Genomic DNA, 25,810 nt, shown 5'->3' with positions numbered 1-25,810 from the left:
TTTAAACGTTACAAGAAACAACGGTAATTTTAATTATAATTTTTATTAATGTGGAAAAAAGTAGATTCCTACAAGGAAAAAAAACAACCTTAATTTTTTCCTTTTTACATCCCAGAGTGTAAAAAAAAAAAAAACGAACATCCTAGTTCTTTACGCTTTTTTTTTTTTTTTTAATATATGGTTTATAGCAAGACGGGTATAAACCAAGAAAAATGCAACATGCCTTGTTTATCTTGTTGTCTCCAGTAAACGCGCAAGACAATGAGGACCACGTTCCCCTCCACTTCTGCGCCCGCTTCGGCCACCACGAGGTGGTGCGCTTCCTGCTTCAGGGCAACTTTGACGTTCAGGCGCACGCCACAAACATCTACGGAGACACGCCGTTACACCTGTAAAGGGGCCGCTGCGATGTCGCGATACAACAACAGACTTTTTTAAATTTTTTTTAATTTTTTATTTTTGTTTGATACGCCGTCTTCCCACCCAGGGCCTGCTACAATGGCAAATATGACGCCGTGAAGGAGATCATCCAGCTCTCTGGTGCTGATAGTCTCACCAAGGAGAACATTTTCAGTGAGACGTCACTGCACAGGTATCGGCTATTACCGTATTTCATCCAATAGTGGCCTTGCGGATCCTGATGACAACCTGTCTGACATCCCAGTGCGTGCACCTACGGTAAAGACCTGGAGATGGTCACGTTTTTGTTGAGCCAGAATGCGATGAGCATCAACCATCAGGGCAGAGATGGACACACAGGTAATGTTTTCTTTTAACCTTTTTTTTTTTTTTTTTAAATCAAGGGTGCAAAAATCGCGATATAGCGGGTGGTATTTTGTTCACCGTGTTGTCCTCCAGCCCTGCACAGCGCCTGTTTCCACGGTCACATCCGCCTGGTGCAGTTCCTGCTGGACAACGGGGCCGACATGAACCTGGTGGCCTGCGACCCGAGCCGCTCAAGCGGGGAGAAGGACGAGCAGACCTGCCTAATGTGGGCTTACGAGAAAGGTGAGAGTCGATCAGGGTTGGACGTAACGGCCTCCCATTTTCGTGTAACGTGTATTTAAATGCGACCGCATAGCTTTGATTGACGGGTCAGTTTAGCGTAATGCTAACAAACCGCACAAAACTGCATAGACAAGCTAGCAAATAGCCCGGACGTGGCCGTGTTATAAACAAAACATACACAAAGTAGGCAGATAATATAACAATATTAAAAGGCATATTTTCTTTATCCTCTGCAAAGAACGACTAATATTACTGGAGCTTACTTAGCCAGCTTCTTCCATATGTTGATTCTGCCCCAAGGTGGTCAATGCAGTAGGGATGTAACGATATCCAAACATCACGATACGATATTATGATATGAAGGTTACGATACGATAATTATCACGATATTGAGTGTGTGTGTGTGGGGGGGGGTGCAGGGGTTGGCGATATTTAAATAAGATCACAATATTGTTAACAAAAACATAACAGCAATCCATATAAACCACCTACAATCTCTAATAACAATATTGAGGCACTTACATGCTAATCAGAAGCAAATTAGGTTCCCCTTCATCTGACAATTAGCATAGATTTTAAACATAGAATGCCAAAACATCCCTAATGAAAATGTAATTGCACTAATAAACTGGCCAATAGAGGGAGCTAGAACTACAAAAAATGGAAATCAACCTGACTTTTTTTTTTTTTTTTTTACAGATGTGTTCCTTTTAAATATTGTGAACATGACGACGACGATATTGTGGAAGTTTTAATATCATGATATTGCGCTTATCGTTACGTCCCCACAATGCAGCCACCCCAGGATTAGCACAAAATCAATTGAATTAAAGCAAAAAAAAACAGTAAAAACAGTTTCCTTCTCTGCATTCTATTGATTTATATTTCTGAAATTTGCACTTTAACGACACCCATGCAGTGAACGCATCCCAAGGAAAAAATTACTCAAGCCAAAAAAATCATTGCTGCTTTTTCTTTGGCGATTCCCACCACAGGTCACGATGCGATCGTCACTTTGCTGAAGCACTACAAACGCCCGGACGACTCTCCCTGCAACGAGTACTCGCAGCCAGGAGGGGGTGAGTCCAAAATCGACGGGGTCACGTGAACGTCGCGTCTAAATTTGGCGACTGTCTTCCAGATGGCTCGTACGTTTCTGTCCCGTCCCCTCTGGGGAAGATCAAGAGCATGACGAAAGGTAACGAGGCGGAGCGGATTTTCCCCCACATTTTCACCTTGATGTCATCTGACATGACGCACACACTGTTGCTCAGGGAAGCTGGTGATTAACACAACAATGCTGAGAAGCAAAAATGGATCACATTTGAGATGTTTTTTCGTTTCAGAGAAAGCAGAAGTTCTTCTACTCAGGGCCAGCCTCCCCTCTCATTTCCATCTTCAGCTGTCCGAGTTGGAATTTAATGAAATCATTGGCTCTGGTAACTTTTTTTTTTTTTTTTTTTTTTTTTTTTTTTTTTTTTTCTTCATCCATTCTTGCAATATTATAATCCAACGTTATTTCACCCTACAGGCTCCTTCGGCAGGGTTTACAAAGGCAAGTGCCGGAACAAAATAGTGGCGATTAAACGGTAAATATCTTCATCATGCACTTTTCTCCTCCGCCTCTATCTTTTCCTGATTCGTTGGCCGTCGTCTGCAGCTACCGAGCCAACACGTACTGCTCCAAGTCCGACGTGGACATGTTCTGCCGAGAGGTGTCCATCCTGTGTCGCCTCAACCACCCCTGCATCATCCACTTCGTGGGCGCCTGCCTGGACGACCCGAGCCAGTTCGCCATCGTCACCCAGTACATCTCGGGGGGCTCGCTCTTCGCGCTACTGCATGAGCAGAAGAGGTGACTTGAACCACTCTTCATTCAAAATGCGATTTTTACCAATGAGATGAGTGGGATTGGCATTAAAATCGTTATGTTGTGTTTGAGGAAAATAACACTCTATTATAGTTCTAACACAGGGGTCAGCAACCGTTACTGTCGAAAGAGCCCTTTTAGGCCAAATAAAGAAAAAAAATCTGTCTGGAGCCGCAAAACATTTGAACATTGTGATGAAGGAAATTGTGTTTGTGTTAGTCTAATGTTCTTCTATCTTTCATCTTTCATTTTTGGATTTTTTTTTTTTCTTCATACTTTATTTTTTATACTTTTTTTCACTTTCCTGCCTGCCTGTCAAATTGTGGCATTTTTGGCAATTTTATGGCTATATTATGTTCATTTTCTGCTTCTTTTTCCCTCCTTTTTTATGGCTTTTTTTTTTTTTAAATAAAAATTTTTTTGCGAGCAATTATCTGACATTTTTGGCAATTTTGTTGACATTTTATGATAATTTCCAGGATTTATTTTCTTTTGTTATTTTGTAGTTACTTTTGGAAGGTTTTCTTTCTGTATTTTTCTTTCTTCCTTCCTTTCTTTCTATCTTTCTAAATAAATTTTCTAACTTTTTATTTTTATTTATTTTATTTTTTTTGCAATTCCAAAAATATTTTATGATTATTTTCTGCCTTTATGTTGTTTTTTTAACATTTACTTTCCTGCAGTTTTATTCAATTCTCTGACATTTTTTGACAATTTCATGGACATTTTATGGTCAATTTCTGCTTTTCCGCTTCCTTTTTAGACATTTTATGGTCACTTTATGGACATTGTGAGATAATTTTTTTAAAAACATTTTCATCCACCTTTTTCCATCTCTCTCTTTCTGGCAACTTAAAAATTTGAACTCTGACAATTATTCATTTTTAATCAAAGTCATGAATTCATTTGAAGTACATTTTAATCTAAAAATACATATGTACAAATTATTTTTTTCTAGTTCTACTTTTTTTTTTTTTTTTTTTTTATAGAAAGCCGCAGGGACTAAAGAGCCTCATGTGGCTGCAGGTTGCAGACCCCTCTTCTAACATAATTAAATAAAATGATACCATTTGTCAATAATGATTATTTCATTGCTATTGTGGTGGTATTTTGGTGTACGTTTGAAAGTAAACTTCCACCTGGAGTTGCATTGGGGGTAATTCTCTGCGATTTACACAATAAGAGCATGTTTACACAACAGAGCAGTCAGCCGGTCTCATTATCCTCCCTGGAAGCAAGCCGTCACCAATTCCTCCACTTTAGTCGCCATCGTCATCGATCGGGATCAAATGTTGTGCTAACTGCGTGCCCAGGTGCACTCCGGCGTATCGACCGGCAGATGTTAAGAGCTGTGTGTGATTGGCGTCGGGCCGGCCATTGATCCGGCGCTAAGTCGCTGCCGCTTTAATGATGTGTCAATGGACAGGCTTATTGATCTGCAGTCCAAGCTCATCATCGCCATGGATGTGGCCAAGGGGATGGAGTACCTGCACAACCTCACCCAGCCCATCATCCACAGAGATCTCAACAGGTACGCACGCACGCACGCACGCACAAACATACACGACCATCCTGTGATCAATGACGTGTTGCTCTTTTGCAGTCACAATATTCTTCTTTATGAGGATGGACATGCGGTGGTGGCTGATTTTGGAGGTGGGACTTTTTGTTTTTGCGGAATGGTCACCAAACTGCAACCCAATCACATCAGATCAACATTCACAACTAGAGACAGTTTAGAGCAGTAGTGTACAAATGTTTGCAATGTGTTTTTTTTTTTTTTTTTTTTTTTTTTTTTTTTTTTTTTACCGGTTTAACAGTTCTTGTGGGGACCGACATCGGGAACCTCTTTTTGAGCATCGAGATTTGGTTTCAGAGTTTAGTTTTGTATTGGGTTTTGGTTAGGGTTAGGCTAAGGTGCTAAGAAATACATCAATGGGATGTCCCCACTAAGATAGTAAGACGGATGTGTGTGTAGTTTTGTATGAAAATGAGATTGTGAGAGAGTGAAAGTGGAAGAGAGTCTATTTCAGAGTGTGGGTTTCGAGCTACGGTCCCTAAAACTCCGAGAGAGTTTACGACAAATGGGTTATCAATCATCAGTTTTATTTTGAAAGTCATCAATTTTAGGAATCAAACCTCAGCCTGCTTTTTGATGAACATTATAGCCTAAACGTCATGACTGTATATTAACTCATTCACTCGCCGCCATTTTCACAGAAGCAGTCCCGTTCGCATCCGGCTGTTTTACTGGATTTTGACTGATTTTGCAAAGCCCACAGAATATTGTGTTCTATTGCTATAAAAGCATGGAAAGATTAAAGTCTCTTCTTTCATCAGGAAAAAAAACTATGTTCTATCTGTTTCCGTTTTGCAGCAATTAGCATTAGAAGAGAGCTAAGTTTCATCAGTTTTCACAAATCTATTCAAATTTGTAAGTAATTGAGATTTTTTTCTACATGGCCCTGGTTGATCTCCTTTGCTCTGCTGCCACCTGCTGGTCGTTTGTGTAATAACTACCATTTCTGCAACCATTCTTTGCAGTCGAGAGGCTGCATCAAAGCCTTCTGTATGCTCTAACATTCATCCATCCATCCATCCATTTCCTTGACCGCTTATTCCTCACAAGGGTCGCGGGGGCTGCTGGCGCCTATCTCAGCTGGCTCTGGGCAGTAGGCGGGGGACACCCTGGACTGGTTGCCAACCAATCGCAGGGCACACAGAGACGAACTGCTCTAACATAAAAAACAAAAAAAACAAAAAAACGTATAAATACGTCTTTGGGACACTTAGAACATGAGAAAAAAACGTATTTACACGTTATTGGGAGCAAATGAGTTAATGGTGCTCATCATGATTTTTGTCTGCAGAGTCCCGATTCCTCCAATCTGTGGATGAGGACAACATGACCAAGCAGCCGGGGGTAAGCCACACCTTCTTTGTTTTGGCTTGTTTTGTCGACCAATCAGATTTCAGCCTCTGTTGCCACGTCAACGTGCTGGCTCATGTGTATCTTAAACTGTACTGTTGTTTACTGCCGTGTTCTTAAAATGTGGATAAAGTCGGATAATTCCCTACTGAAGACACCGGTACCAAACGCACGGCCCGCCAGTGGAATTTCCTTTGTCTTAAACGTGTAGCTTGGGCCTGCCTGCACCTGCGATCAATTACCCAGCATCACACCAAACTGCCTTCATGCAAATTTTGTCTTGGCGTGATGATTCATCACAAGCCAGGATGCTTCGCTTGCATTTTGGTGTTTAAGTGTGTTGCGTCTCCGGAGACACCAGCTACCGTGCCACAAATGCGTTATTGTTCACCATAGCAACAGCGCCCGTGTGTGTTGAGAAATTTGATGACGTTTATTTTAATGAGACGGCTGTCGTCGTGTTTGCATGTATAGAACCTGCGATGGATGGCTCCCGAGGTCTTCACTCAGTGTACACGCTACTCAGTCAAGGCAGACATGTTCAGTTACGCCCTCTGTCTTTGGGAGCTGCTGACTGGAGAGATTCCCTTTGCACACTTGAAGCCTGGTAATTGTTCCCTCATGTCCAAATGACGTTGTTCCAAATGAAATCAGAGATTTTGTTTCTAGATATAACTCATTCACTCCCAGCAGCCATTTTGACTGAAGCAACCCCCTTTGCTCCTGGCTGTTTTACTGGATTTTGACTCATTTTGCAAGGCCCACAGAATAATGTGTTCTATTGCTATAAAAACATGGAACCTACCAAAAGAAAGATTAAAGTCTCTTCTTTCATCAGGAAACGTAAATGTATAGCAATTGGCATTAGAACAGGGGTGTCAAACTCATATTAGCTCAGGGGCCACATGGAGGAAAATATATTCGCAATTGGGCCGGATCGGTAAAATTGTAAAATAATTTGTAAAACATTGCCGTCAATTACATGCAGATTTTCGCTATTTGTGGGCCAGCCCTAAATTGTGGGGCGCATCTGTACAAATATTGTCCTAAATTTTTTTTGCATAAACCTGTATATTGTTCACTGATTGTGTGCCGGGTGCCGTTAATGAAGTTATAAGGACGTTAATCCTTGTCATATGTGTAGTTGAATGTGTCTTATTCAGCATGTTTGTGTTTGATTCATGTTTTTATTTTTTAAACAAACTAACTTTAAATTGTGTTTAAAATAATGACATTCAGAGCAATTCCATGTACAAGATGCATTGCTCAACTGAGACTTACTTGTGTAATTATGAATTTATAAGCTTTGATTGTGGCCGGCTGATTAATTGGGCCGACAGTCTTTTTTTTTTTTTTTTTTTTTTAACTTTACAAAACCATCTCGCGGGCCGGATTAAACCCCATTGCGGGCCTGATCCGGCCCCCGGGCCTTATGTTTGACACCCCTGCATTAGAATATATCTAAATTTCATCAATTTTCACATTCCTGGTGAAAACAATGTCAAAAAGAGCTTGTTGCAACATGGCCCTGGCTGATCTTTTATATTCTGCTGCCACCTGATGGCCTTTTTTTTTTATAATATCGGTCATAATGAGCCACCTCTTCGTGTCAGAAGCTGCATCAAAGCCATCTGTATGCTCTTGCATAAAAAAACAAAAAAAACGTGAAAACACGTTTTTGGGAGGGAAGGACAAAGTATTAAAACACGTATTTACACGTTTTTGGGTTTGAATGAGTTAATAAACGTGTAAAGTGGTGGTCAACCTTCAACATTTCTTGGCAATAATATGTTATATGTGACCTCACCAGTCTAAACATGACATTCTGATTAATATTACATTTTTGGAACATGAGTTATGAAGCAAAATCCAGCCGTTTTTATCCATCTCAGGGGGCGGCCATTTTGCCACTTGCTGTACGACTGAAGATGACATCACAGTTACTCAGGGCTCAGGCAACAACCAATCAGAGCTCACCTGTTTTCTGAAGCTGAGCTGTGATTGGTTGTTACCTGAGACCTGTGCAAACGGCTGTATTTTTCTTGATAACTCATATTCCAAAAATGTAATATTAATCAGAATGTCATGTTTAGACTTAGAGGGGCTGCATAGAACATTATGTGGGGGTTGACTTCCCATTTCAAGATTAACTGCTGAGAAACAAAAAATGTGTAAAGACTGAGAACTATGTAGCACTGAATTTAGGGCTGGCATGATAAAACCCGACAATGACCTGATGATATATTACACCCATGCAGCAGTTGCATTTGATTGACAGTTCTCTCGGCCTTGCTGTCCTCAGCTGCCGCAGCAGCAGACATGGCCTACCATCACATCCGGCCTCCTGTTGGCTACTCGATCCCAAAACCAATTTCTGCACTTCTAATGAGGGGTTGGAACGCATGTCCAGAGGTAAACCCCAGATCATAAATTATTGCATGGCTGTGCAAAAAATGAAGATAGCACATGACCAGTAGGATGTACCCTTGATGCCAAATATGAGAACTTAGGCTGTAACTTCTCATTTCAGGACCGTCCAGAGTTTTCTGAAGTGGTCACCAACCTGGAGGAGTGTTTATGTAACGTTGAGGTACGCTATGGAATTTTTCACAATCTTTATTTACAATCACAGAAAAGAAGGCGAAAATCATCATTCAAAACATTTGCCATCTTTTCTTCATCGCTTTACATTGGTCAAGTGACAAGCTTGACCAACTTACTATTAGGGATGTGACGATAAGGGCAATATTGTGATATTAAAACTGCCACAATATCGTCATGTTCACAATATTTAAAAGGAACACATCTGTTAAAAAAAAAAATTCAGGTTGATTTCCATTTGTGCACTTCTAGCACCCTCTAGTGGCTACTTTATTAGTGCAATTTAATTTTCATTAGGGATGTTTTGGCCTTCTATGTTTAAAATCTATGCTAATTGTCAAATGAAGAGGAACCTAATATGATTGTGAAGCGATCAATTTGTGCTTGCCTTAGCAAGTGCCTCAATATTGTTATGAGAGATTCTAGGTGGTTTATATGCATTGCTGTTATGTACAAAAGCACAATATTGTGCTTTTTTTTTTTTTTTAGTATGAGCTCTTTTTTTTTTTCAATATTGTGATCTTTTATAAATATCGCCAACCCCCCCCCCCCCCCCCAACAATATCGTGATAATATCGTATCGTGATGTTTGGATATCGTTACATTCCTACTTACTATTGGTCTATTGCGCCTGCCAATCTTTCATCTGCGCGTTTGTGCATCATCCAAAGCTGATGTCGCCCGCCTCCAGTAACAGCAGCGGCTCCTTGTCGCCCTCCTCGTCCTCCGACTGCCTCCTCGCCCGAGCCGGGCCCAGTCGGGGTCACGTGGCTGCGCTGCGGTCCAGGTTCGAGCTGGAGTACGCGCTCAACACTCGAGCCTACGCCTTCTGGAGCCAGAGGTGAGAAGATATGACAGAAATCTAGAAGTAGATTGGTAATTGTTTTATTGTTGATGCACACTTTTTTTTTTTAAATGAGTTTGAGAACCACTGGCTTCAACCATCTGTAATGTTTTGTTTTGCCCGCCATCCATGCCCGTCAGCTCGTACCCGAGCGTTTGTTGCAGTTATTTGTACAACAAACTGTTGGCTCCTGTTTAACAATTGCTTTGGCAGTAACAGAATTACGGCGACGCTGGCACATGGAGTTGCTTGGATACCAAACAGACAACAAAGGTCAGCAAGTGCAGTAAACCATCGCGTGTCACCAGGAGGCGCTCAACCAGAACAGGCCCACGACTCCATTTTTTTTAGTTTAGAAATTTTAGTTCAGGGCCTAATAATATTGATGATTGATTATACATACCGTTGTCAGGTTTATATGTTTTGGCTTCAATTCACTCATGACTGTGAGGCATATGAACGAACCTCTAATCCACCAATGCAGCCCTCATAGTGTCATGACTGGGTCACGCCAGGGTTAAGTTTGGGTTGTGCAAGGGTCATGTTTGGGTCATGACCGTGAGGTCAAGTGTCTGTCGTGAACTGTTGTTTTGAACTGATGTAATCGGCATCTAGTTTCAACTGGTTTTAGCTATGTGATGTCAGGAGCTATGTGATGTCTAGAATCTTTAATCCCTTTACTTGGTCAACAGCCAGTCAGATAATTCCATGTCAGTCCTCTTTCCCGCATGTCTAGCCACAGCCAAGCCGATCAATTGTCTATTTAAGCCAAACCGAGAACTGTGTGTTTGTCGGATTATTACCTCGGTTCCTCTGTGCATCTCCACAGCCCTATGGGGTTTGGCGTCTCGTGATTCTCGATGCATTCTCATTGTTTCTCGTCTAATCTAGTTGTTCTATGCCTCTCCATGTTATGCGAATAAAGAGTTAAAATCTTATTTGTGTCTGCGTATTTGGGATCCAACCTCAGAACATAACACATAGAAACCGATTTGATTGGTTTGTTTTCTGACTTTCAGCGAGCAAAGGCGTGCTTCCGGAGGCCTCTCACTCGAGGAAATAAGGAGGAGCATGCAGTTTTCCCCCATTGATCGCAACGGTTTGTCCACTATTATATTATTGTAATGATAAAATATTGATTTGACAACAAGTACAATCATTTAATATTATTTGCTTTTAGCGTACTCTGCCAAGGAAGGTCATCATAACACATTTGAGATTTTGCTATGACCTTTTTTATAATCTAATTGGAGTTATTCAAATAATCATTTCAGCACTATATTTAATACTAGTGCTCACAGATACACATCAATATGAGAGTTGGTGAAAGATTTGTGTCCTGGCTGTCACAGTTCTTATTTTCCTTTCTACTTTTTTTTTTTTTGCAGGTTACGTGTCCGATCCCATGAGCACCATGCGATTCTGCTCCTCCAACGGCAGCTTTGAAGACAGTAACTAACAGTGACTAACACCTTTTTACTTGTTGGTGAGGCTGTAAAAGTATTGTAAGTACTGTATGTTACTCGTTTTTTTTTTTTTTTATCTTAAAATAATCAGTGAGATCTGTTATGAGAACATTTATATTGTGTATAGAGTTTGGATTGCAGATTTTTTTTTAGTGTAGTACCTCATTGTGCCACAACAAGTTGAGCAGCACTGAGCTGTATTGGAAGAGATGCAGCACAGCAAGAAGAAGAGACAGATCGTTTTTATAGCTTTGTACAATAGCAAGAGTGGAAACATACTAAGGAATAAAAAAGTGTGTTTTAGAAAGCTTAAATGTTTTTTTGTTTTTTTTTTTATTTAAATGTGTTTAAAATGTGTGAAAAGGGATTCAGAACACACACAGCATTTTTTTGGTCAAAGTCTTTATTTCATCACTGGCCTAACCACTGACAAGATGAAGCCCTGCAAATCCACACTGGAGGATAATAAGGCAAATCAATAAATAATCTATTTAAGAGTAAATAGAGGTAGTGTTTATACCATTTTCAACATTTGATCACAAAATAATTTATGATGACATCTTAGCTCTTGTCTTGTCAAGCCAAAATTTGCACTTGAACATGAAAGCACTTTGCGTTCAAGTGTGCTTACGACGCAGGTAAGCGAAGTCCTGGGAGAGCAGTCACTGTGAATTATTCAATTTGTGAGCGTGTGTGAGAGCAGGAGTATCTGCTTGCAGGTAAGAGGCCATTGCACTTGATACCTTCCACTACCAAGGCCTCTTTGAGAAGAGATCTGCTTTTGTAAACATTGTAGTCACAACTCATCGCGGAGTTTCTGATTAGTGATCAATGCTTGGTGGCTATTGTCAAAAAATTGGGTTTCCTTGGACCTGCGCACTGGTCGTCAAAATCTGAAGTCATGAGGGTGGTCGCGGGTAGCTGGTCTTGTTACAGTCTTGGTCTTGCCTCGATTTCAGTGATTTCTGGTCTTGAGCAAGTTTTGGCGTCGGATAGTTTGGTCTTGAGCACACCGCTAATATCTTGTGCTCCCTGGAATGCCATCGGAAGTATTTATTTGTTGAACGTTTATCAAAGTGTAAACATCAACCTAAATATCCCTCCCAACATTTTGAGAATCACTGAAATAGTACAGTGATTCCTCGGGGTCCGTTGCACCGGCTTAAAAAAAAAACAACAACATACCTTTGCCCCAAGGAAGTTGATTAAATGTTTCTAATGCACAACTGTAGACGAGCATGTTGTCTAATGTCCACTCCCGGTTCTGGCAGATGCCAGTAAAGAATAAGAACTTGAAGCAAAAGGCATTTTGTTCACCCTCAAACGGCTTTTGCCGCCGATGTCATCCATCAGCCGCATGTCCCGGTTGACGGACGGTTTGTCCTCAACACCCACGTGGTTTCCGATGTCTGAACTTGACGCTTCAGTTGCATCTTGACCTTCTGGAGATGTTCGCGCTTTGTCTTTTTCATAGGCAGGATGTGTGTCGTTTCCAGGGAAGCCTTTTTCAGTCGATGTGGGCCCGACATCCAAGCGGGATCCATTTTCGACGATTTGTGCGGCAGTCTGAGGTTTGATTCCTGTTGATTCAGCCTCGTCTTCAATGAGAGACCTTTTACTCTCGTCTTTCTCTATGAGCTTTGGTTCATTCTTGATGTTTGGTTTCGCGTCATCCTCTACTTTTTCATTGGAAGCCTCCCAGTTGTCTTTAATGGGATGTCGCTCAGGATAGGACTGAGCTACTTTGCCATTGGATAGTGCAACCTCCTTATGGGACGTGTCAACCATTTTCAGAAGCTCTGAAGATTGTCTGGCCTCCTTGCTGGCACCCACGTCAGAATCTTTGAGGTCCTCCAGAGGTTCGACGAAGGTTTCAAAGAACTTGGATGCTTGATGTGTTGTTAGCCAGTTGTTGACGAGCTCCGTGCTGCTCGCTCTGGCCAGCGCCTCTGGACTTTCTCCATGGGGGTGTTGATCGACCGATGGAGTCTTTGACTCTGTTTGGGGTTGCAGAAGCACACTTGCGCCTTCTTCTGAGGTCTTGCTAGCCTCTTCTGTCCCACACCTTGTTTTGGAGACCACGTTCTGGCCCGGGGGTTTGGAAGATTGTTGATCTTTGGAGAATTTTTCAGCTGAGGCGCCAACTACAGATGATGGATCAGCCTGGTTTTTAGGTGTTTCTTTGGGTTTCTCAACCTCGTTTAAGTCAACTCTCAACAGTAGCGTTTCAAAGTCATCTTTATCACACTCTACATCTGCACCACCGTCTACTTGATGGAAATCTCCAGTTCTTTCCATCTTTCCCTCCAAACTTGTGTGCTCTGCAGGCTCGTCATCAGGTTGTCGTCCTTTTTCAATTTGCTCTGATGTGTTGGCATCACTGTTGTACTCGTTTGAGATACTTCCTGCTTGAATGGACATCTCCCCATTCTCAGCGTCAACTTTACCGTTTTCGATTGTCAGAACTTTGTCTGCTGTAGTTTCTTGTGTTGTGCGCCTTACATTTGCTACTTGAAAGCCACCAACATTTTGCATCACGTTAATTTTTTTGTCCGCGTTTTGCAAATGCTCTTCTGATGCGTTTTCCGCTTCCTGTGCAATCTTTGATGTTTCTTCTGTGTCAGAGGTGACGATCATCTCCTCTTCAGGATCAACTTCGGTAGTTTTGCTTTTTTTAGCGTTGTTCTCATCGTTGTGTTCACTTTCCTCGGTTTTATCAACGGTTGATTTGTCTATTTGATCTACGATTGCCGTCTCAGCAGTGATGATTTCCTTGTGTTCGTCTTTACCCGTTACATTTTTACGTTTGTCAGGTTCATCCTCATCTTTGTGTCTCACTTCACTCTTATCCAGGTTATCAGTGGTTGGCTTTTTTATTTCTTCACCATCATCGGTATGCACAGTCACAATTTCTTCGTCTTTGTCTGACACATCTTTACCCTCATCTTCTCTCTTGTATTTCTCTCTCGCTTCACTTTCTACCTTATCGGTTGCTTTTCTCAATTCTTCACCTTGGCTGTGAGAATCAGCGGTTTTCTGTTCTTCATCTTTGTCTATCTCATTTTTACTTTCTTCAGCTATGTTTTCATCTTCTGTTGCTTCAGTTCTTTCCTTATTCTCAGTGGTCGCTTTGTCTCGTTCTTCTCCTTCCTTCATCTGAGAAATAACAATTTTCTCTTCATTTTTGTTTGTCAAACCTTCAATTTCTTCCGTTTCATTATCAACTTTTACCACCACTTTACTTTCTTCCTTATCGTCCGTGGATGCTTTGTTGATTTCTTCAATTTCTTCATCCTCAGCGTTAACAATTTTCTCTTCTTCGTCCTTATCTGGCGCATCTTTACTTTCCTCCATGTTATCACTGGTTGCTTTTTCCATATCTTCACCTTCCTCGGTTTGAGCAGGAATTGCCTCGTCTTTGTCTGCCATCGCTGTACTTTCTTCAGTTCCCTTCTCGCCGTTTCCTCTCACTTCATTTTTGTCTTTATTGTCTGTGTTTGTTTCGTTAACTTCATCTTCCTTTTCTTCGTGTACTTCTGCGGCCTCTGTGCTTTTCAGATTGAGACCTTCTCCCTTGTCTGTCTCAGTTTTCTCCGATTCATCAGCATCATCTTCTTTGAGGGATGCCACCGCCTCTTCTTTATTGGTTTGTGTTTCATCTTTAGCACCTTCTGCAGTGTTTTCTATCGTTTTGTGGCTTTCCTCAGTTTGACGTGCGTCCTTTACAGTTCCCTCGTTAGAATCACTCGGTTTCTCATGCGTATTTGTTTCTTCCTCTTCTTCTTTACTATGTTCCTCACATTTTACCACGGGATCATCTCGCCCTTCACGAGTAGCTTCAGTATCTCCTAAAGCGTCATCCACCTCTTGCACTCTGTTGCCCTCGTCCTTTATATTGGCTTCTTTAGAAACCGTGGCCTCCAACAAGCCGCTTGACTCCTCCGGTGTTGCTACTAATTCTGATCCTCCAGTGGTCTCTTCTTCTTTGGTCTCTGGTGTCTCGCTGGCCGGCTTCACCTCTGAATCGGCATCCCCAATCGTCTTATCAATGGAGATGGCTGAAGCTTCGTCTTGGGGCTCTAAAGTCTTCATTTCCGCCTCCAAATCAGCTCCATCCTTGGCTTCCTTCACTTCCTGCTGCTCTATTGCCGTAAGACTCTCATCTTTGGAGTCGTCAGAGTTCTCATAGGGTTCATCTTGGCCGGCTTCAGCATGATCTTTGGGCTCAGATGCTTCTTCTAATTTGGATTCCACCAAGACAGCTTTTGCAGACGCACACAAAGAGGCCGTTTGGTTATTCTTTTTTTTCCAACAAGCCTCGACAGCGTTTTAAAGAGGAATTAAATTTGATACCGTCTTTTTTCGGCTTGTGGCCTTGGTCTGTGGATGCCACCTCCTCCTCTTCGGTACTGGTGTCGCTCAGCTCTGGCTCAGAGCTGCGGTGAGATTCCTGCAGGATGGCTTCAACTAGCTTCTCCTGCACAGATTTGGCTTGGGAAAGACACAGACACATAGCGAATGCAACGATGTCAGCCACGTACGGGACATTTAAGGAGGTTTGAAAAGAAAAGAGACCCAGTAAGGAAGCATGAATTGACACACAAGCACTCACAGGTTGGATCTTTAATTGGGCAAGGCGCAAACAGAATCAGAGTGACAAAGCATGCAAAAGTATGCACACAGACATGAAAATAGAATTCAGTAATATACAAAATATTCACACAAAAAAATCGTGAAAATAAATGACGAAAAAGTAAAATGTTGACATCTGGCATAGATATTGTAGAATGTTAGATTATCTACAATATAAATAAATGTCCGTAATTGATTGAGAAACATGATGGATTTAGTTTGGTTTAGTGTGTTCAGCAGCTTTGCCAAGAATGCCAAGAAAGATGTAATAAAATGAATTATAGAAAATATTTGACAATATTTAAAAATTATATATTTTTAAAATTGTTCATTCATGATATACAACAATAATAATAATCATCAATTGAAATAGTTTCAAAGAAAACAATATGAATAAGAAATAAATTCAGAGAGAAAACATTTTTCAGCAGGCTTCATGCAGTGCAGTTATTCTAAATCACACATAAAAAAATTAAAAGTATTATTATCATATACTGTACATGCCTATTAAATGTAATATTTAATTGATAGCATCAAACTTACAAGTGCTTCAATGTACGAGATGTTTGAGGGTTAGAACTCATGGCAGTCCCTTTTGCACAATGAATATTATATAAAACACGTAGCCTTGGTAAACAACGTTTTTGTGTGGTCTCTATAGTTGATGAATTTCCAACTCTTGCGATTAGGTCTGGAATGTATCCCCACAATAAACGCTTGTTTACTGTATACACTCCCATTTACTCACCCCTCTCCGGCTCCTCCGACTTGCGCCCATCTTCTGCCTCTTGGTCCTCTATGTTCTCTCCTGATGCCTCCTGGCTCAGTTCTTCCTCGCCGGTGTCGGAGACGTCCACTTTTGTGCTGGACTCGGTGGCTGCGGCTTCTTCTACGTTCACTTGGCCCTTCTCATCCGCAGTTTCCTCTTGGAGGATCTCCTTGGGTTCTTCTGCTTCCTCCTCGTCCTCTTTGGAGCCTTCGACGACCTCGATGTCGCTCTCCTCGCAGGAGCTGGAACTTGAACGAGGCCTCGTGTCGTCTTCTTCTGTGCGGGAGGGGTTGATACAGTTCAAGGATCTTAAAAAATGAACGACATTTCAATCTGTCTTTAACTCATTCACTCCCAACCATTTTTACTGACGCAACCCCTTTCGCTCCCAGCTGTTTTACTGGATTTTGACTGATTTTGCAAGGCCCATAGATTATTGTGTTCTATTGATATAAAGGCATGAAACCTACCAAAAGAAAGATTAGCGTCAGAAAAAAAAAAAAAAGTATATTTCTATCTTTTCCGTTTTGCAGCAATTAGCATTAGAATATAGCTAAGTTTCATCATTATTCACAAATCTGTTTAAAACAGTGGGGAAAAGAGCTTTTTGCAACATGGCCCTGGTGGATCTCTTATACTCTGCTGTCACCTGCTGGCCGTTTTTGTACCATTGCTTCCTTGCATTGTACCATTGCTTCAAGCATTCTCTTCGGTTTAGAGGCTGCATCAAAGCCTTCTGTATGCTCTAGCATAAAAAAAAATAATAATAATCAAATAAAAACGTATAAGTACGTCTTTGGGAGCAAATGGGTTAATAACCCTAACCTGCTGCAAATCCACCATCCTTGTTGTCATCTTCAGAGTCAGATGAAATATCATCTTTAGTCTGCGCATCATTTCCACTAGTTGGAGAAGAAGCTTTCTTTTCACTGGATTCCTCGACAACGACGGTGTCGTCTGCTTCAAAATCCTCTTCATAATCTGCATGGCGAGATTATCATCTGTCAATCTTTCTCGTACATAACGTGCCTGCTTCTTCTTCATCAGCATCGTTATCATACCATCTCTGCTTTTGCCCTCTTGGTGTTCAGAGGTGCTCTCACGTCCTGAGTGGGATGCGCTCCTGGCCTCCTCGAGGCTTCCTCCGGCGTCTTGGACCTTCTTGGGTGGAGGCGCAGGCTTCCTGTCCAGCCCCATTGCTATTATGCACCTAAAACACATGAGATCAAGGGTGATCAATGCGTTCATCATGGGCCACTTGATAGTTAGGTTACCCTCAGGTGGCTGGCTGATTATAATAGTGAAATAAAGTGGTTAGGGATTAGAAAATAATGGAAAAAAAAAAGACAGAAATTTATAAATTTAAGAGGTCACAATTATTTTTTTTAAATCTGAAAAAGTAAAAAAAAAAAAAAAAAAAAATATATATATATATATATATATATATATATATATATATATATATATATATAAACTTGTTAAATCCCTCAATGGAAAATACTAAATAAAAAATGTAAAGTTGGAATAAATAAACTACAATAAAAATTAGGATGTTTGATTTTTATTTATTTTTAATTTGTTTTTTATTTAGTCTTTTTTTTTCTACATTTATAATACTTTTTAGATTTCCACAATGGGAAAATTCTGCTGAAAAATTGAAGATTTAAACAAAAAAGTTTTAATTAAAACAAACATTTCCTGGTAAGTTTTAATTAATAAACTACCGGTACAATTAAAATAAAAAACGTATCATCTTAAAGTTTAAAAAAAAAAAAAAAAAAAAAAAGCATGATCACTTTTTTTTATTTTTTTTTATTTTTTATTTTTTTATTTTTTTATTCACCGTTTCTTTAACTCTGTAGGAAACCTAATTGTTGAAATGTACTTGTAAAACAAAAACAAAAAAAACTTGTATTCGCACTTCAAAATGTTTGCTTTATTTTTGTTTACTGCAAAACTATTTGTTTATGTGCAGCACTTTGTATACAGCAATGCCTGTTCTTAAAGCGCTTTATAAATAAAATTTATTGAGTTGAGAAATATTTCTTTAATTTTGTAAAATAAAATATACTTTTTTTTTTCTTTTTTTTGTATCCCTTTCAATAAAATTAAATAAAAAAAATAAATAAATCTAAAAAATCTAACTAAATAATCTAAACTTTAGACATCTAATTTACATGTAAAAGCAAAACAAAATCGAGACGAAATTGAAAAAGTGCGGCCTTCCTCACTTGTAGCACGGCGAGGCCCGTTCTACGGCGCTGAAGCCGAAGTGTCCGTGCCTGCCGCCCAGCCGGGGGCCTCGCCTGTGTTTGAACTCGCAGCACGAACTGAGGCGCTCCACTTGCAGCCCGTTCAGGAAGAAGGTCAAGCTGAAGGGGAAACCTCGATGTCGCCTCGACGCAAACTGGAACATCTCTGAGGTGAGGACGGCGGACAGACGGTCAGGGGGAAATGACGTGACATTCTGCGTGAAAAGTAGACGCTTGATTTTTAGACTTCATTTATGGCTAATTTCAACGATACTGATACAATTCTGTGAGTATTTTCTTGCGAGTATTATCGCTCTGTTTGTATGTGTTGTTGCTTGAAGATTCTTAATTGTTGTAACATGAAGGTATGCTAATTTCCGTTAGCCCGCCAATAGCGTTTTGCATTATATGTTAGCATTAAGCTATCTTGATGAAATTATGTGTTTTAGGTGAACGTTTTGTTTATTAAACATATGTCATTTAATTTAACTCATTCACTCGCCGCCATTTTCACAGAAGCAGTCCCGTTCGCTCTCGGCTGTTTTACTGGATTTTGACTAATTTTGCAAGGCCCACAGAATATTGTGTTCTATTGCTATAAAAGCATGGAACCTATCAAAAGAAAGATTAAAGTCTCTTCTTTCATCGGGGAAAAAAAGTATGTTTCTATCTGTTTCCGTTTTGCAGCAATTAGCATTAGAAGAGAGCTAAGTTTCATCAGTTTTCACAAATCTATTCAAAATTGTTGATCTCCTTTGCTCTGCTGCCACCTGCTGGCCGTTTGTGTAATAACTACCATTTCTGCAACCGTTCTTTGCAGTTGAGAGGCTGCATCAAAGCCTTCTGTATGCTCTAGCATAAAACCAAAAAACGTATAAATACGTCTTTAGGACACAGAACATTAAAAAAAACGTATTTACACGTTATTGGGAGCAAATGAGTTAATGTGTGTTTTGCAAAGATTGTGTGTGTAGTTGGGCAGCAGATTTCAATTTTTTCCCCCTTTATTTCTCTCAAGATGTACGAGTACTTTTTGATTTTGAAATTTCAATTACACAATAACGGAATTTTGAACAAATGGCCTGTCTTTCATTCTGATGACGTATCAAACTAACTGTAGCTGTATTTTGTTTTCCTTCTTAAATATCGGTGGCTGGCATCAACATCCTTCTCAAGTACCTGATACCTTAAAATAAGACCAGTATTGGCCCATGTCTACCTACTCCTTACTTTGGTGGGGGGGGGGTTTTCCAGACGAAAGGGAGAATTTTTAATCACTAACAGTCCTCTATTTGCATTTAACATTTCTGTAGAAATGAAAAATTGGTCAAAAAAATAAAGTACAAGTCCAGATACAGTACTTGAAAAATCAACAGTCACATAGTCTGTGTATACTTTTTGATTCCCATCACTGACCTCCCTCGCGGAGCTTGCCCTTGTACACGCACAGATTCTCGCCTCCGCAGTGCTGCTGAAACACTTTGACCTCGTCCCTCAGGTCCTCCGAGTCATGGGAGAGATGCACAGATTTGCCAAAATACACCATGGTGATATGGACTTTGCTCTGGCGCGCAGACGTCCTCAAGAGGGGCTGCTCCTGTGGTCACATGACACTTGTTTGATGCTTTCTTAGCTTATACCAAAACGTGCAGCGACATGAAAAATTATTTGACCCCGTCCTGATATGTTTATCACACTTTTAAGAGACAACTACTGGACCTCGTTGGCGTCAATCGCGGCGGAGGTGGTGGCGGGGCGCAGCCGTCGGCGGCCCCTGAGACTGGGAGAGCCGCTGGGACCGCAGCCGGGGCCCCTGGATTTCCTCTTGGTGGCAGGAGGCATCGGTGTGACAAAGTTGTTGATGACCGGCAGGTAGTAAGGTGAGACGCCCGGCGGGGGATCCCAAGCGGTGGGCTCGTGCCTCCTGGACTTTCTGTCCATCTGGGGGGGGGGAGAAAAAAAAAAAAAACCACATTGTGACTGTTTAGTGTTGTGCATTTGACCCGTGTAAATTCAACAATATTAGCAATGCGGTTGTTTGTTTCACCAGTCAGATTTCAAATTTGTCCTCAAAAGATGTCTTCATTCTGTCTTCTGATTGGTCAGTCAGAGCGGAACTTGTTTCAGGCAGCTTTGACTAGCAAAACACGTCTACTGTGTTTGAATTCTACTCTATTCTAAGATACTCTTATGCTGTCTTCACTTTGTGTAATTGTTGCTTAAAGGGGAAGTCACCGCTCCCAAAAATTGACAATAATATGTCATATGCAGCCACACTAGTCTAAATACAATATTTTGGTTCATATTCCGTTAGTGGAATTTGAGTAATGCAGCAAAATTCAGCCGTGTTTATCAGTATCAGAAGGCGGCCATTTTGCCACTTGCTGTCGAGTGAAAATGACATCACAGTTGCTCGGGTGTCAGGCAACAACCAATCACAGCTCGCCTTCAGAAAGCAGGTGAGCTGTGATTGGTCGCTGCCTGAGCCCTGGGCAACTGTGACGTCATCTTCAGACAACAATAAGTGGCAAAATGGCTGCCCCTTAAGATGGATTTTGCACCATAACTCATAATTGTTAGGGTTGGGCGAGTACCGATACCAGGTATCGGTATCGGGCCGAGACCAGCCTTTTTTTCAAGTACTCGAGTACTCGTGACGCAGACGAGTACAAACGAGCGATGGCAGAGGGGGAAGACGTTAATTGAGTTCCTCCTTGCCTGTAGCTGGCGCTAGCTTGCAGCAATTTTTCACCAAAACTTCACCGGTTTGGAAATACTTCAAAATTGTGAATCTTAAATTAAAAGAGCATTTTTGTGTTTTATTTTGAGCGTTAAGACTATTGGAGAGTGACTGTGCTGTTTTTTTTTTTTGTCAAAATTGAAGGAAATATATTTGTTTAAAAATATCTTTTAGTAATTTTTTTCGTTTTATTTGTCAAAATGTACTACTGGTATCGGCAGTCGGTATCGGTGAGTACTGAGGGTCTGAGTATCGGTATCGGACTGAAAAAAAAGTGGTATCGAACATCCCTAATAATTGTAATATTAATCAGAATGTCATGTTGAGACTAGTGAGGTCACACGTATTATTGTCAAGAAATAATTGAAGGTTGACGTCCCCTTTAAAAGCAGCCACGTGATTGTTGGCTTTGGTCTCACGGTGCAGTCGAACGGCGGGTGCTCGTCACGAAACGCCTCGTTGGCCCCGCGACGGGTGCTGCGTTCATCGTTGCCGCTGTGGATCGGCTTCAGCCGCGCGGGCCGCTGCATCTTTCCTGGAGCCGTGTTGGGTCGAGACGAACATGGCTGCGTACACGCACTCGTTATTACATTTTAGTATCGGTACTTATGTATGTATGGAATTGCCTATAAATACCGCATCTCTTTGGACTCACAGATTCTGAGGATCCGTAATGGCCGCCCACAGGTCCCGAGTGCTGTTTCCGGACAGCCCTCGCACCCATGGGTGGACGTGGCGACGTCATTTGGACATCTTCTTCAACTCGCTTTGTGCGCGCCACCTTCAAAATCAAGATTGTGGTACGGTATGTCATGCTTATACCTTTATATGTATATTCCTTGACAATCGCACCATGTTTTTATGGTTCAATATTACAAATAATATGGTAGACACTGTAATATGTTGAAAGCATGTGAGAGCAGTAAAACAATGTTTAACTCTTTTACTGCCACACGTTATCAAAGAAAAACTTTGATATGACAGAGGCTTTGATCATTGACGAAAAAGAGATACAATGCTTCCATCTCCTGGCCAAAGTTTAGCGTGTTTTAGATTCCACAACCCATTGACCAGGCGGCGCTGCACTTAGACGTAGCACTGAGGAAAAAAAATAAAAAATAAAAAATAAATTGTTGACGTTATTTAACGTTTATGGCAATATACGTGGTGATTTTACTGATCGTTTTTCAAAGTTTTTGGCAGTCAAAGAGTTAAAATACTTTTTTATATTGTCTATATTACGGATTTTCACCCGTGGAACGTATCCCCGCGATAAACGTGCATTCACGTTACAAATGAAGTTGACATGCAAATGACTCGCCTTCATCTTGTGCACTCGCTCCCTCCTGGCAAACTCCTCCAGTTTTCTTTTTATCTCCATCTGATGGACACGCTGCGAGCAAATTGGCATCGCTCATTATGCTGCACGACACTGACGGCGTCTGAATTTTTTTTTTTTTTGTGTGTCTGGAACACCGTGTTGCAGCCCACCTCCATCTCCAGCACTTTGAGGAAAATGGCCTGGGCCAGGCACTCCCTGACATGTCTCTGGTGGGCCCTCTGGAGTAGCTTGTGCTTGTACTCCTTGTCGGGAACGATGCGGCCACTCCTGGTGATCTAAAGGCAAAAAAACCAAAACAAAACGGCAAAACACGACGGCTGAAATAAAACTCAAAAGATGTTTAACTCATTCAAACCCAAAAATGTATTTATAAATTTTTTAAGAGTTTGTCCTTCACTCCAAAAAACACATTTATACTAGAGGTGTCAGTCCATTAAAAATTTTAATCGTAATTAATCGTTTGACTTTAATAATTAACTGGCGATTAATCGCACATTAATCGCACATTTTATATCTCAATTTATATCTAAACTGACAACGAAATGCACAATTTTTTCCCTCTAACTTAAATGTGATTTTATTTATTAGTCATTGACACAGTAATTTCATAGCAATTCAATATAAAAAAGTTAAAAACTAAAATATGTACTGTACTGTAAAAAACAAAGCAAATTGTGACTGATTTGTTTTGGTCATTTTTCTGTCACTACAACATGGCATAATTGCATTTGTAAGACAATAGTGACAGCTCAGTGCTTTTTCTTTTCAAATTTGGAGCTGCCTAATTTGTAACATGAAGTAACTTGTGAAATTATTATTAAGTTTTATGTTTTGTTTTTTGTTTTTGTTTTGTTTTTTATGCTAAAGCATACAGAAGCTTTGATGCAGCTTCAGACATGAAGCGGTTGCTTTAAAGCAATGGCAGTTATTACAAAAACGGCCAGAAGGTGGCAACAGAGTATAAGAGATCAGCCAGGGCCATGTTGCAACAAGCTCTTTTTGCCATTGTTTTCACCAGGAATATGAATAATGATGAAACTTAGCTATAATCTAATACTAATTGCTGCAAAACAGAAACAGATACAAATATTTTTTTTATCCTGGTGAAAGAAGAGACTCTAATCTTTCTTTTGGTAGGTTCCGTGGTTTTATAGCAATAGAATAGAATAGTCTGTTGACCTTGCAAAATCAGTCAAAATCCAGGAAAACAGCCGCGAGCAAAAGGGGTTGCTTCACTCAAAATGGCTGGGAGGGAATGAGTTAATTACACCCAGTGGTGGCAAATAACCATCACCCCACCCACCGACCCACCAAAAAAACTAATAAACCTGTCATGTTACAAGATGCATAAAAAAGATGGCCGTAGCTTGCTATAGGCATAAAAAAGGAGCGTTGAAAACTTGACATTCAGCACTAAACAAAAATTAGACTGCGTTTGAAATACTTCCTGTTTTCATTCTTATTCTTTTAAATGTACACCATAGCAAACATAAGTGTACCCCCATCTAGTGGTTGACAGTGGAACTACACCCGCAATCAATGTGAGGTAGAATAAAATTGTTATAAATTGTACAAAAAATGTCAGCAAACGTTTTTCGACAGGTAGGCGTGGAAGAGAGTTAAGGTACCGCCATAATTGTAAAATAGTTGTAATAACGTAAACTAAGGTTTCCACGTGACAACAAATTATTTCTACACAAAAGTGTTCTCATGATGTATACCAGCCCGGCTCTCTGCAAGCGTCTCCTCATGCGAGTACTGCTGAAGTAGCCAGTCAGGTGTTTGTCCGTCAGGCTGTTGTAGGCTGCGATCAGCCTGCGGCAGAGAAAAACAAAACGAATGCTAAACGATCCTGTGAAGCACATTTTTTTGCATCAGCCTAATATAAACAAACTTTTTGTAATGGAGCATCCCTGGTTGTTCAGTTGCACTTTTTTTTTTAAACACATTCACTGCCAGCCCAGCAAAAAATGCATTATTTGACGTCTTTTTCCGTCAATGGCAGTCAATGACTTAAGATGAGATGTAACCAAAATTGATGGATTTTTAAGCAACATTTGCCTTAAAAAAAAAATGAAAAAAGGAGGCTGCAATATAATCACAAAATATATTGGCACATTGTGTTTAACACATTCACTGCCAGACCAGCAAAAAAATGCATTATTTGACGTCTTTTTCCGTCAATGGCAGTCAATGACTTAAGATGAGATGTAACCAAAATTGATGGATTTTTAAGCAACATTTGCCTTAAAAAAAAAAATGAAAAAAGTTGGCTGCAATATAATCACAAAATATATTGGCACATTGTGTTTAACACATTCACTGCCAGCCCAGCAAAAATGCATTATTTGACGTCTTTTTCCGTCAATGGCAGTCAATGAGTTAAGCTAGATCTTTTAGCTGTATTTTTTTTCCCCCCCCACGATATCCGATTACACGCAGGCATTTGAAGAGATGACACACTTGACCCTGTCCACCTCTCTATTGTGCACCTGGATTGTCTTTTAACGTGATCTCGTGTCAAGCTCTGCTTCTCTTAATGTCCGGTTTCTCTTTCTCTTATAATTGAAGCATGACCATCCAACAGTTCACATCATTTGTTGGGTTCACGCACCAATCTTCATTTTGCTGTTCCACATTTCTCTACCGATTCAAACAATGTTGTGCACACGGATGGAAACATTTTTAACATTCATCAATGGCAATATCTAGCTGCTATTTGTTAAGAATGGGTACCCTGTTCTTTAGCAGGTTTTTTTTAGACACATATCTCTTCTTCCACCTAGAGAAAAAAGTGGATGTTTTTTGGTAGTAACGAAAATCACTAATATTGACTCCCAAACATAGAGTAGCAAATGGAGTAGCACGTACCCGGGGTTGAAGTGACTCATGGCGCCGGTTGGCTCTCCGTCCGTTTCAAGTCCCTCAAATGTTCCAGCTCGCAAGGGCCCGTGGTCGTCCCGCGAGACGGCTGGCGACTCAACCCTGCCGAGTTGTTACAGGGCTCCAAATTCTCTTCTGATCCCGAGCGGAGTCGCTGCCTGACTTCTCCTGGAGCGCAAGCGGTGACACTGGGCGGTTGCCATGGGAGACCACGTGACAATGCTGCCAACCAGGCTGGTTTCCACTTACGCACGCACGCACGCACGCACACAGGCCCGCTGGCATCAAACTAGACACCTGACCTACTTTTACAACTTAATTCTAATGTTTGTTCCATAACATTTTATGAATTCATACCCAACAGTCTGGTCTCTTTAATTTGTAGCATTTCTCTTGTCTTCCATTACCTGCATGTGGATGTTGGATTATTTATTTATTTATTTATTTATTTATATATTTTTTATTATTTTATTT

At 40.7% G+C, this 25,810-nt stretch overlaps 2 protein-coding genes across 15 annotated transcripts in view; one reads left to right on the top strand and one right to left on the bottom strand.

Annotated features, from left to right (window-relative positions):
- The window catches only part of tnni3k (TNNI3 interacting kinase), a 39,729-nt gene that overhangs the window by 6,551 nt on the left and 7,368 nt on the right, over positions 1–25,810 (top strand). For 3 of the 13 annotated variants that reach the window (XM_077534269.1, XM_077534261.1, XM_077534263.1), the window contains 22 exons: positions 247–391; positions 488–592; positions 665–759; positions 859–1,008; positions 2,004–2,087; positions 2,150–2,206; positions 2,355–2,447; positions 2,540–2,597; positions 2,669–2,863; positions 4,305–4,409; positions 4,482–4,534; positions 5,749–5,801; positions 6,282–6,414; positions 8,110–8,219; positions 8,338–8,397; positions 9,080–9,249; positions 10,272–10,351; positions 10,641–10,757; positions 18,357–18,542; positions 19,870–20,251; positions 21,538–21,681; positions 21,769–21,916. In XM_077534269.1, coding sequence (XP_077390395.1) covers positions 247–391; positions 488–592; positions 665–759; positions 859–1,008; positions 2,004–2,087; positions 2,150–2,206; positions 2,355–2,447; positions 2,540–2,597; positions 2,669–2,863; positions 4,305–4,409; positions 4,482–4,534; positions 5,749–5,801; positions 6,282–6,414; positions 8,110–8,219; positions 8,338–8,397; positions 9,080–9,249; positions 10,272–10,351; positions 10,641–10,711 — 1,817 coding nt within the window. In that variant the 3' untranslated portion in view covers positions 10,712–10,757; positions 18,357–18,542; positions 19,870–20,251; positions 21,538–21,681; positions 21,769–21,916. Of the gene's footprint in view, positions 1–246; positions 392–487; positions 593–664; positions 760–858; positions 1,009–2,003; positions 2,088–2,149; positions 2,207–2,354; positions 2,448–2,539; positions 2,598–2,668; positions 2,864–4,304; positions 4,410–4,481; positions 4,535–5,748; positions 5,802–6,281; positions 6,415–8,109; positions 8,220–8,337; positions 8,398–9,079; positions 9,250–10,271; positions 10,352–10,640; positions 10,758–18,356; positions 18,543–19,869; positions 20,252–21,537; positions 21,722–21,768; positions 21,917–22,597; positions 23,346–25,391; positions 25,570–25,810 lie in introns of those variants that run through there. The other 10 variants (XM_077534266.1, XM_077534264.1, XM_077534270.1 and 7 more) reach the window with 10 other exon arrangements.
- On the bottom strand, positions 11,180–25,563 carry erich3 (glutamate-rich 3). 2 transcript variants are annotated; one of them, XM_077534241.1, is made up of 14 exons: positions 25,325–25,563; positions 24,175–24,268; positions 22,603–22,728; positions 22,433–22,504; positions 21,767–21,892; positions 21,531–21,677; positions 20,091–20,312; positions 19,788–19,968; positions 18,351–18,537; positions 17,181–17,329; positions 16,945–17,100; positions 16,099–16,395; positions 15,072–15,209; positions 11,180–14,980 (listed from the first exon to the last, which is right to left on the bottom strand). In XM_077534241.1, exons 1-14 carry the CDS (start codon positions 25,342–25,344, stop codon positions 11,964–11,966), a joined length of 4,932 nt encoding a protein of 1,643 aa, XP_077390367.1. In that variant the 5' UTR covers positions 25,345–25,563; the 3' UTR covers positions 11,180–11,963. The 2 variants fall into 2 exon arrangements, with proteins under 2 accessions (XP_077390367.1, XP_077390368.1); XM_077534242.1 differs by having other exon boundaries at positions 16,099–16,392.

The sequence above is a fragment of the Festucalex cinctus genome, chromosome 10 (assembly GCF_051991245.1).
Source record: "Festucalex cinctus isolate MCC-2025b chromosome 10, RoL_Fcin_1.0, whole genome shotgun sequence".
Taxonomy (NCBI): Eukaryota; Metazoa; Chordata; class Actinopteri; order Syngnathiformes; family Syngnathidae; genus Festucalex; species Festucalex cinctus.
This window is presented reverse-complemented; position numbering and strand designations above follow the sequence as displayed.